Here is a 12698-nt window from a genome sequence, read left to right as displayed (position 1 = left end):
GCATGACAACAGATAATAGTAACTTCTGCAAGTTCATGAGGTGTATAGCACCTCTCTACAAGGCAGAGTGCCATCTCTGGATGCGTCTTTAAAAGATATTCAGGATCATAATCTTTTTTTCTAATGTTTTAATAATAAGAATGTACTTGATATAGAGAATCACTAGACTCATTTGCCCATCTGGTGAAACCAAAGACTTTTGTTAGAAGGTACCCGAACCTTACTTCCCTCCAGCTGGCTGAATTTGAATGCAATGTATGCACATAACTGCAAGGCTGAGCTGCATTACCTGCTCTTAAATCCACATAGGTCCCTATAGTGCTGCAGTCCACCATATGGAAAGAAGTGGCTGCTGCAGTACCTACTTCATAGAATTCACTTTTTAGTGGTGTGCAGGAAGTAGATAAAAATAAACTATTATTAAGGCAGGATTCCTTTCCATATAAATTAATGATGTATTACATACATGCTGTGGTTTCTTGTAGAGGTGAGGTCTCAGTGCCTCAAGTCACTGCAATTCTGAATATAAGACAATAAATGTAACTATTTCTTGCCTTATGGAAGCCCACTGGCATAAGAGTAAAACCAATTACATTTCTTATGACTATTTTTGGATTAGCCATCACACAAGATTACAGTGGGCACAATCTTCAAAAATAATCCGCAATAAACCATGAAGAAAATCTTGTTATCATCATATCAATAGAAAATTGGGTATAGTCACCTTGTTCAAAGAGCAAGATTCATTATACCAAAATCTTTCCAATTTTTCAGACATGATATTTGTCAAACATGATTTTAAAACCTCTATATTCTACAACACACCTTAGTGATCCATACTATAATGTAGCACTGTCCTTATCTTTAGGAAGTTTTCAGCCCTATTGAACATCCTGTCATCAACCGTATTTATATTTTCTCAGTGGTGACATTATTCTTTCTCCAAACGACTCCCCTGTCAGTGACTGCGTGGTATCACAAAGAAACCAAGACACATGTTGAGTTCTAGTATATTGGCAACCTGTGCTGTTATAGTTGCTATTATTTCTATTGTCACTAAAAGCTTTCTTGGTCTAATCTTAAAGTAACAAATATCTATGAAGAACAAAGTTCAGATGAAAAAGCACAGCTACATCCATACCCAAAAGGTTCCTTAGAAGAAGGAGGTGTGATAAAAATGTTATTTTTAATCTACCATTGAGATATTTACTGTCTTCTTGGCTCAGCTTTCAATACCTACCAGGTTGTACGATACTATTATCTGCCTAATTCATGCAAAGCTGTCTCTTATTTCTAAAGACATCTGGATAATCAGAGCTTTATTGTATTTGCACCTGTGTTACTCTTTTACCATGTGACATGGTGAAAATGACATGTTGGCCAGGCTGACAGTATTCAATTAGCAATAATTTTATCTAAGCACAGTTGTGAAACAAAATTTGGTATATGCCTTTTCTCACAGATATGCTGATAAAATCTGGTCTAGATTTGTCATACTTGGGACTTAGTGGAGACGTACATTAGGAGCCCAGTCAGACCATATTCCTAGTGTGGACACTGGAGAGTGGAAAATCTCTTTATTGGGACCAGTATGATTAAAAGACATCTTTGGGGATACTTGTTTTTCTGCACTGACTATAAAGAAAGTTGAAAGCGACCATGACCATAGCTTGATACTTCAGCTAAAGTGAATCTGGACTGAGGGGAGTTGTTAAAACCCCTTTAGGCTTTTAAACTTTTCTCCTATACTGAGGTTACTGGCCCAACTTCACCTTCTCTATCCTTTTCCTATAGGTATTTTCTAGTTTTGTTGACCCTTCTCATTTTTTAGTAATGTAATTGATAGAACTGTGAGATGAGGAATTTAATACCTATAAGCGCTACGGACTAACAGTCCTTAAGAAAGTATATCAGAACATCAGAAAATTGTGAATTATCCTCAAACTGTGGATATATTGAACAGAAAATGGCAGAAGGGTTTTAAAAATAGATGATCCTTATGAGGGAGAAATAATTACGTATTTCAGAAATACATAGTTTAAGCAACAGTCTGAACTTCCTGAAGCTGTGGTACTTTGCCTTTTATATTTAAATTATAGCTGGCTTATAAACACATTAGTTAGCAAGTCCTTTAGCAAGCTTAATAATTCATAAATCATATTTTCCTGTATAATAGACCCTGGTTCCCTATGAAGCTTACGATATTTATGATGGCTCCAAGAAAATTAATCAGAATAGATGCAAATATAATGACATTCCTGGCCAAGTAGGTCTCATTAATCCAGCAGCAAGTTTTCCGGAGCATTAAGGGTAAACATTTGTAATCCTCTGCTGTGGTGATTAGCACAAGAGCGGAGTGCAGCATAATCAGAATAGAAAATTGAATGACCATTGGTATCACCCTGGAAAGAAAAATAAGAGAACCCAGCATTAAACCACATCACAATACTACTGCTAATAAAAATAAATGCGCAAACAGTTAACTCTAGGAAAAATCAGTTTTCATAAATCTGAGACAATTACTCCAGGGGAAAAAAAAAAAAAAAGAGAGAGGGAGAGAGAGAGAGAGAGAGAAGCAGAGGCATGTTCCATAGGTCTGTTACTATTTCACTTGTTTTCTTGCTGAGAAACTGCTGTTGAAGAAATAAGCAAGGGAAATTGCTGCCAGTGCCTCTGTCTGTCTACCTAGGGTCTGAACAATCAGAACATCCCTTCTTTCAGCATTCAGTTGTCCCTTAAGTTGCTTTTGGAGCAAATCTATTCACACTGTAGGTTTCTGACTCCACCTGTGTATGAACTGCTTCCCAACCCCAGTAGGCTAGCTTTCTGTGTGCAGTTTGGACGAGTGATATTTTGTATACAGCACAACACAGGTGTCTTGAAAGTATACTACATTTTTGGTCTCAAACTGTAAACTCAGAAATGACCAGTAAAACAATGCAGCCTGATTTCTGGCATGTCAGAATATGGTAATTACAGAAATGTGCTCTTCTCATCCTAATCCAAAACATAGCACCCTACCAGCTACTAGGAGGAAAATTAACTCTGTCCTAACTGGAACCAGGACATCCTGATTTTAATTAATAGTGGGTCAACTGCGGCTAAGAATGTCATCAATTTTAAAACAAACAAACTGATCTACTGTTTTCATGGAAGACATTCAAAATATAAATCATATGAAAATATGTTCTGTGGTCCAAAAATTTTAAAATAAAACATGTAATTTGGCATACCCTAAACACTTCATTCGTGTGAATGTGATCTTTATCCAAGTATTGTTAAATATGTACATTGAATAGACAATTAAATTCCTTTGAGTAAACCATTAAAACCAGAATTTCTTCTTGTCAATCTTTCATTATATTTTTCTAAATTTGTTCCTTTTTTTCTTGCTTAAATCTGGGACATGAAGTCAATCAAGTAACTGACATGCCTGAGAAATGTGGTAAATTGTTTTAATTCACTGAGAACAAAGCACTCAGCACTTCATAAATCAAGTTTATTGTCCCTGTTTCTGCCAGTTATTGTCCTTTCATATCTCTTTTCCCAAAGATTTTTATTTCAATTAAACCCATGCAAATTAAAAGTAACTCCACTTCTTCCGTAAAGTTCCGATCTCTTCACACTCCTTTCCCTTGCCTTTTTGCAATACAGAGTAATTAAGTAATTAAAATTTCTAGTAACCTAGTTGTATACATGCCAGTACTCTACAGTGACATAATTGTAATTTCTCACAGGAAAAAAATCTTTGAAAGAGATTTGAAAGAGATCAGAGCATTCCACGGAGACTTTTGCAATTCCAGGTAGCTAAGTGTAGGTGAGAAGTACTCTGCTTCTTAAACCCCCTGTAAGAGTATGTTTTATCTTATTGAAAACATGAAGATTCAGATTTGACTACACATCCACTATCCCTCATCTTGTTGAGTAAGGTACAATACTATCCCTATGCCTGGGCCTTATTGCAAGACAAATTTAAGGGTGTAAATGGAAACAGCAGTGACAATATCACCACAGCTTTTCTATCCTAGTTTGTCGGTATGTTTAGATCAGCCATATTCACTCCCTGAATCCGAGTGGGCTATATTTCAACTTACCTGGAATTGTCCTCAGTTTCAGGCTATTCAGATTTGGATTTAGCAGAGCTAATTCTGAACTGGTTCTAAGCTATGGCTTCTATGTGTAGGAGTCCAGAAAAAAAGAATAGTTCAATAGATAATAAACAGAAAAGGTGTTATATGCATAAGATGATAGTTTTTTTGTAGTACCAAATTATGTTACAAAACATTTTGAAATAATATACGAAAAATACCAAAATGGAAACTCTGTTCCCTAATGAACTGAAATAAAATGATTTACACATTAATGTCCCTTGAGAGCTTCCATGTGGTAATATTAGTTTTGAAACTCTTCTCATTAGTACACAATGTTATCTTACATTTGTTTCAGCATTTCACTCCTACAAGACTTTCCAAATATTTGTATGTGATGAACACAGAACTCAGTGGAGCTTCCCAGAAAAGTTCCATTCCTTCAGCAAGCTCATTCAGAATTTTGAAGGAAAGAACAATGTAGCCAGAGAAAACAAATTGCATTTGGGAAGAGTGAATAATGAAGAAACAAAGACTGGAGCAGAAGCCACAGATTTCGTCCTGTACAACTAAAAGTTCGTCACAAAAATCTCAAGATTCACTGAAAGTCCCAATGACACCAAGCAGGCTATGTGACAACGCTTTGAGAACAGCTTCTGTCTGTGAAAATACACAGAAGGCCACTGATGCTTACTGTAAGAGCAAAAGACGTTCACGGGTACACTCAGGATATCCTCATGAATGGAGTATAGGAAAAAGGAGGTATGTGTGAAATCAACAATCCTGGAGACAGAAACCTTTTCTTCATGGAACTGATAGTTCATGGACACTAAATATTCTAGTTTTTCTCTCACTACTATATAGAGAGATAAGAAGTAATACAGTCTCCATGAAAGAAGACTATACTGTGAAAAAAATATATACAAAAACATTAATATGTTTAAGAGACAGCAATGTAGAATCATAGAATCATAGAATCATAGAATATCCCGAGCTGGAAGGGGCCCATAAGGATCATCTAGTCCAACTCTTGGCACCGCACAGGTCTGCCCAAAAGTCTAGACCATGTGATTAAGTGCACAGTCCAATTGCTTTTTAAATTCAGACAGGCTTGGTGCAGTGACTACGTCCCTGGGGAGCCTGTTCCAGTGTGCGACCACCCTCTCGGTGAAGAACCTCTTCGTGATGTCCAGCCTAAACTTCCCCCACATCAGCTTAACACCATTCCCGTGGGTCCTATCACTGGTGTTTACAGTGAATAGGTCACCTGCCTCTCCACTCCCCCTCGCGAGGAAGTTGTAGACTGCGATGAGGTCCCCCTTCAGCCTCCTCTTCTCCAGGCTGAACAGGCCAAGTGCCCTCAGGCACTCCTCATATGTCTTCCCCTCTAGGCCCTTCATCATCTTCGTTGCCCTCCTCTGGACACTCTCCAACAGTTTAATGTCCTTTTTGTACTGTGGTGCCCAGAACTGTACACAGTACTCGAGGTGAGGCCGCACCAACGCAGAGTAGAGTGGGACAATCACCTCCCTCGACCGACTAGCAATGCCGTGCTTGATGCATCCCAGGATACGGTTGGCCTTCCTGGCTGCCAGGGCACACTGCTGGCTCATATTCAACTTGCTGTCAGCCACAACCCCCAGATCCCTCTCTGTGGGGCTGCTCCCCAGCGTCTCATCGCCCAGTCTGTACGTATAGCCAGGGTTGCCCTGTCCCAGGTGCAGGACCCGGCACTTGCCTTTGTTAAACTTCATGTGGTTGGTGATCGCCCAGCTCTCCAGTCTGTCCAGATCTCTCTGCAAGGCCTTTCCACCCTCATCTGAGTCCACAACTCCTCCAAGTTTGGTGTCGTTGGCAAATTTGCTCCAAACACCTTCTAGTCCTACATCCAAATCATTTATAAAGACATTGAAGAGGACTGGCCCTAAAATGGAGCCTTGAGGGACCCCACTAGTGACCATCCACCAGCCAGATGTGGCCCCATTAACCACAACCCTTTGAGCCCTTCCCGTCAGCCAATTGCTCTCCCATCGTATGATGGTTTTGTTTAGTTGTATGGTGGACATCTTGTCCAGTAGGATCCTATGGGAAACCGTGTCAAAAGTCTTGCTGAAGTCCAAAAAGATCACAACAGCTGGTTTCCCTTGGTCAACTAGATGGGTGATCTTATCATAAAAGGAAATCAAATTTGTTAGGCAGCACCTACCCCTCATGAACCCATGTTGACTGGGACCAATGACTGCATTGTCCCCCAGGTGCGCCTCAGTAACTTCAAGAATCATCTTCTCCATAATTTTACCAGGCACTGACATGAGACTGACAGGCCTGTAATTGCTAGGGTCTTCTTTCTTACCCTTCTTGAAAATTGGGACAACATTTGCCAGCTTCCAGTCTACTGGGACCTCTCCAGATTCCCAAGATCGTTGAAAAATAATTGAGAGAGGTCCCGCGATGACATCAGCCAGCTCTTTAAGCACCCTGGGATGGATCCCATCTGGACCCATGGACTTGTATGGATCCAGGTGGAGCAGCAAATCCCGCACATGTTCAGGGTCGGTAGTGAGTTTGTCATTCCCACCGTCATCATGGTCCTCCCGCTCAGGGCACCCAGGGTCCCGAAAACCATCATCAGAGATGAGTTTAAGAGACAGCAATGTAGTCAAGGAAGAGACAATAAAGCCAGGAAAAAGCTGCACAATAGTCATGGAGAACTAGTCAAGAGAGTCAAAAGAGCTCATTAAGAGAGCTGTGTGCTTTAGGATATTCATCTCACTGCATAGCGGTCTCATATTTATTCAGCTGAAAGCCACCTTGAGGTCCACTGACTGACTGGTTCTCCATTGGTTATATTTTGAACCCAGGGCATGGACTCTGGGTTTCAAAAGTTATGTGAAATAAACTCTTTTGGCTTCCTACACTGCAACAATATTTTGCAGTAGCTAAATGACTGAGATTCTTTTTGGAACTGAGAGTTTCTATTAATAACTCAGATGCAGATAGACAGCCTATTCATGCATATGTGTCCAATACAGCAGACCTAAACTGACCAAGCTTTAAATGAAACCAAAATAAAGCTTTCAAAAAGTTTGAGGTCAAGACTCAAGATGTCAAACCTGAGGACACTAAACATGAGTTCTTATTTTGGACCGTCACACTACACATTTAAGACCAAATGTTATTGTATTATGGTAGAATACAGGGAGCAGCTAGGGACCTAAGACTGGGATATCAATCCAAAATGCAGTGCAACCTGCCTAGGCACCTGAGAAACCATGGCTTTGTATTTTTTTATAATAGATATGTAGGGAACAAGAATTCTTCTGTGGTAGCTATTCTGTTAGATATTGATGTGTTTGTCTCATCCAAGTCTGCTTATGATAAAAACAAAATTAAACTGTGCACACCTAAGAAGTCCCAGAGAATCAGCCCAGTATCTGTGTAAAGATTATATTGGCAGCATGCTGATAGGATCAAGTACAGCAGAAGATATAACAGAGGTTATAAGAAAAGGGACAAGACATAATACGTTTCTGTCTAAGAACTTCTCTCAGAAGTGCATGGGATAGATCCCCTTTTCATTGAAGAAGCAATTTAAGGCCAAATGATTTTTTTTTTTTCCAGAGGTCCCCTAATGTCAGAATAGAGTTTGAAATGGAGCTTTTTGCCTTCCCTCTTCCTTGTTCATAGTCGTAAATCAAGAGTTGTGGAGCCAGAAGGAAAATTTATGTAAAACAAAGGATGCAGATGTTTTAAATGAACAATTTGAAAACTGTTTTTCTCCCCTCACAAGAACAACCCAGTGAAAAACTGTCAGAAATAAGAGTAGCACAGAAGTCTGCTCTAGTATGACCTGTTGCACATGTAAGCATATAGGAAGTTTATTGCAGGAGATGAATCAAACTCCCAAGCCTTTCAGATGAAAAAGATGAATCACTGCAAAGTTGGCAATGCAACTTAATGGCTTCATAGAGGATAATTACAAGAGAAATATGGCATTAATTTATGTCACTTAGAGTAATGACTCAATATTTCAAAGCATGAACGCTACTGCAAAGATTCTTAAATTCTGTGAGGTACCTATCCTGTCAGGGGAAAGTATGAATGAATCCAATATTTATCCTGCAGGAGACATATATAAACTGAGATAAAATTCTGCAACTCCCTTACATAGGAGTTATAATAACAGAAAGAAAAGTTAACTTTTCTGTTAAGTAAAGTTAGTCTTTGTTCTTTTTGCAATTGCTTGGTGAAGTGCTGGATGAGGCCCTGGGCAACTTGATCTACTGGGTGGCATCTCTGCCCATGACAGGGGGTTGGAACTAGATGATCTTTAAGGTCATCCAACTCAAGCAATTCTGTAATCCCATGATTACCTTCTTTAGCACACAGACCCACGCAACTTACATGGGAAATTCTCTGAAGATCCTTAGTAAGATATCCTTTATGATGATTTAAATAATGTTTCTTTTACTGTGTTTCCAGAAATTCCCAAAAGACTCAGCTTAGCAAAATATTCAAATGTACTTAAACAAACACATAATTCCATCCCTGTTCAACAAAACACCAAAGCATAAATTGAAAAGCTCTAAAATATGTTGATAGGGTAAGTTACCATGAGGGGTGTGAATTATACAGTTTGTTAGTTTTTCCGTGTAAATGATATCCATGCTCTCCTCCTATGGTACTTCTCTGATATCTACTAGAGGTATAAACATAAGTGTTTTCTCTTAAACATAAGTGGATTCTCTGAATCCAAATCCTGCCTAACTTAGTGATATCTTGTTCATGTGCTTATACTCATAAGTGGAATTGGTTTTTGAACAGAAATTTTAGAAATCTGAACTTATCTGAACTTATTTCCTCATTCAATACATTTAAATAAATCTTCTTGCTCAGATCCCCTCATCTTTTTCATCTTTTTATCTTTTTTTTTTTTTTTTGGCCTTGCTCGGCTTTTGAACACTCCTCATTTAACAACTATGCTTTATTAAGACTGAAGACTGAAACATATTTCTGAAGTAAAGTATCAGAACTTGAAAAAATGAAGACCAAAATCTGACTTCTTAAATCTTTACAGTGGTCTTCTGAAAGGACATCAGAACTGCCATGAAGTACCTGATAACTTAGTCAAATCCTCTTTCTCAAAGGGATAGTGGTAGTTAGTCTTTCCCCAGATATCTACCCAGGTTCTATTAACCGACTTCTGAGGCAATCCTGGGGCCAAGGTTCCACAATTTTGTTTTAAAAACCTCTGCTTATCTTATCTTGTAGGAAATAATATAGGAAATATCTAAATTTGTTTTCCCATTTACTATATTTACAGCCTGTTTAATATTCAGTGACAAAAAGGTCCAAAGAATTTGTGAAGTGCAGGGGAAAACACAAATTACTGTGTAATATGGGAAACCAGAATGAGAGACAGCTGCAGGCATGGCAGCTATGTGACTCCTTCTCTAATTCCAATGGCACTACATACCGTCATGAGAATTAACAGAGATGAATTTGTGCAGATAGAAAAAATGTCATGCATTTTTGCTGGTATAGTAGTGATTGATATAGCAGCAGAAATAATTTTAGAAAACAGGTTCCATTAATAAGATCCATAAATCTTGTACATACTGAGAAAAGGCAAAAATAACAGCTACCAGAAGTGAAAAATTTTGAATGTGCATTGGGAGAAAGACTTCAGACAAGCAAACAAACTTACTACTATTAGAGCAATATGGCACATAAGGAACAGCACAAGGTCAGACACTACTCTGCGTACATTCCCATCAAGGAACAACTATGGAATACATGGTACACCACTGCTGCAGAATGCAATTACCGACCTGCATCCAATCACTGTTTTGTTATTCTGGGACATAAACATGGTGAACAAGGCCTTCCAAACATGATCCAAGAAATATTGCTGGATGATTGTAACATAAGCTTGTTATTTCATGTACAAGTACTGCATTTTCAAGGTTATTCTCCAGGAAGCCATAAGCTAAGGTTCATCCGAGTGGTAGAAACCACTTGACAATTATGCTCATCTGGGCATTTCCATTTGGGCACTTGTTCAAAGATCAAATGGGATTAGAGGCTTGCTTTAGCAACAGTTGATGTTCTGCTGGCTTTGCTATGCTGTTAGAAAACTGACTGTATTCCTTATATATAATCTTGTTTTGTTAAGTAGCAGACTAAAAGACCAATTGGTGGCCTTGACTATGTTACACATGTGAACATATAGGTCACAGCTGTGTCAGTTTCTTCATTTTGATAGGAACTTGTTGCTTGGTCAGCCCCAGACAGAAGCAGAAGGGGCAAAAGGTCTACCAGATCATTTGCTGCTGCTGCTTCTTAAGGGCAAAATATTGCTTCCCCCAGCTGGGTAATAAATATCTTTAGCAACAAAGCACAACACTACAACTTTCTAATGTAGCATGTAAGGAACAAAACCAAAACAATCCCTGATTGTTACTTTGTAAAAACAGTTTTAAGTCTGGATCATGTTTTACTTGAACGCAGAAAGCACCAGACCATACCATGTCAAACTTTTGTAAGACGACGTTAACGCTTATCTCAGTGGGAGTTCTGCTTAAAAACATAACATTATAATGTCAATAGATACTACTGTCTCTCACATGAAAATGTGAAGTTTCAGAGAATGTGATACAAAAGCAGATAATAAAGGGAGGCGGCGGGGGGGGGGGGGGGGGGGGGCATAGGAGGAAGGGCAAAAATATTTCCAAAGAGTTTGGGGAACAAGCAGTTTATTGGCTCATTCCACATCTGCTAGCAATGTTATCCCATTATTTCCCCAAGAGTGCCTTCAGATATACAGTAATATATTTCTGTATTTACCTGGAAGAAGGAAGTAAGCTTTGGATAGCGGTGATAAACACAAGAACAATAAATGCGCACACCAAGTTTGATTTGAATACTTCATCCCGCATTTGAGAATACTGGAATAAAAAGAAAAAAAAAAGAAGAGCAAATTAGCTGTTAACCCAGTGATTTCATAAAGACTGATGCATATGAGAGGTTTGGGGGAAGAGCTAATAAGTCAATAATTCTGAATTTATTTTTAAAATCCAAGCACAACCAATAAATCACAAATACACTGGTAAAATACTTATTGAACATAAGTCTCTAATTTTCATTTGTACTATGAAATGGTTTTGTTGACTGTCTCTTTTTCCGATTTATTTGCATAAAGTGAATGAATAGATATTAGAGGCTTCTGCTGCTGAATACAGTACTAAAAACATAATTGCTTCACCAAAGGAATTGTAGGTTCCTTCACCTGAAAGCAAACACAAAAGTAACCTGTCTGCATGTGTTATATTACAGAGGTGTCTCTGTGCTTTCCATATTGATACCTTTCTGCTTTCTTTTTTAATTATTTTAAATGCACCCAATTTGGGGCATTCTGTAGCTAGGATGTAAGTTATGTCTGTACCCTGACATTTCCAGAGGCTGTACAGAAACTTGTCAACGTGGGCATTCTCCAAGGGGAAAATGAGGGTATTATTATGTAAAAGATCATTTGAAGTGCATTATTACCATCATTTATCGGAAAGGTATTTTTTCCCCAGCATATTGGACCACTGAAAATGCTAGCAGACTCCCATTCTATTGGAGTTAGCCAGAATTGGAGTAACAGATACATCAATAAATCATAGTGGGTCAGTAAATTGCAGTGAATCAGATTAAGTAGAAATGTTGCCTAAATCTTCAGCTGGTATTAAACACTGATAATTTAATGAAACTCTAATCATTTATGGCAGATGAAGATTGGTCCACAGAAGTATTTATCTTATACAGATGACAACAAATTTTCTTCACCTAATGATCAATCCCATAGGAGCTTGTCTCAGTCATTTTTCTTCCTCTGAACAGTAACTCCATTTTATTTAATCTCTTTTGAGGGATCTGAGAGTTACATATGCAGAAGAGAAGTAAACCAGAATCAAAGAAACGTCTGATATCAGGATATTTCTCCAGGAGTTTGAAAATAAGGCAAATTGCAGTTATAAATGCCTGAAGAGTTTTATAATTGAGAAAAATAAAAAGCAATTAATAACTGTATCAGCAACATGCGTTGAGAGCGTTCATTTGTGTACTCCTGCATTTTACTGCTAAATTGTTCTTGAAGGAAGATCCTGTCTAGACTTAGGCTACACTCATACAGACTATACAGACTCAAGCTTCTGAAATAGGAAAAAGGCTTCTCTTTCCTGCTCCCATTTGCTTTGAGTAAGAGATGGGTTTGTTTGTTGACGCCTTTCATTTTGGATCCTCCTCTGCCATGATTATACCCTGTGTCTGCTGTTTTCAGAAGCAGTACCATTTTGACATGATTTTTGATGGTGCTCAAAGGCATCTACACTTCATTCTGCTGCTGAAACAGAGGCACTGACCCCAATTTCATGTGCAGGAAAACAGAACTGCATCAGTCTGCTTGAATAATGGACCCAGTCTTTTTTGGTTGTGGCACAAAAAGAACCAAAGGGAGAAAGACACATTTCTTAAAATATAACATTAAATCCTAAATATTACTTAGGGAAATTATAGCAAATTAATTGAATGAAATATAGACATGGAATTGCTCACTGTGTCAAGCGT

General features: G+C 38.4%; 1 protein-coding gene across 2 annotated transcripts in view; it reads right to left on the bottom strand.

Annotated features, from left to right (window-relative positions):
- Positions 1 to 12698, bottom strand: part of ADCY8 (adenylate cyclase 8) — a 128345-nt gene that overhangs the window by 25617 nt on the left and 90030 nt on the right. For both annotated transcript variants that reach the window (XM_083824196.1, XM_083824197.1), the window contains 2 exons: positions 10935 to 11035; positions 2201 to 2402 (listed from right to left, as the gene is read on the bottom strand). In XM_083824196.1, the coding sequence (XP_083680322.1) occupies positions 2201 to 2402; positions 10935 to 11035 (303 nt within the window). The remainder of the gene's footprint in view (positions 1 to 2200; positions 2403 to 10934; positions 11036 to 12698) is intronic.

Source organism: Anser anser (genome assembly GCF_964211835.1).
Source record: "Anser anser genome assembly, chromosome: 2".
NCBI classification, from domain to species: domain Eukaryota; kingdom Metazoa; phylum Chordata; class Aves; order Anseriformes; family Anatidae; genus Anser; species Anser anser.
The sequence above is the reverse complement of the archived record's forward strand: the minus strand, read 5'-3'. Positions and strand labels throughout refer to the sequence as shown.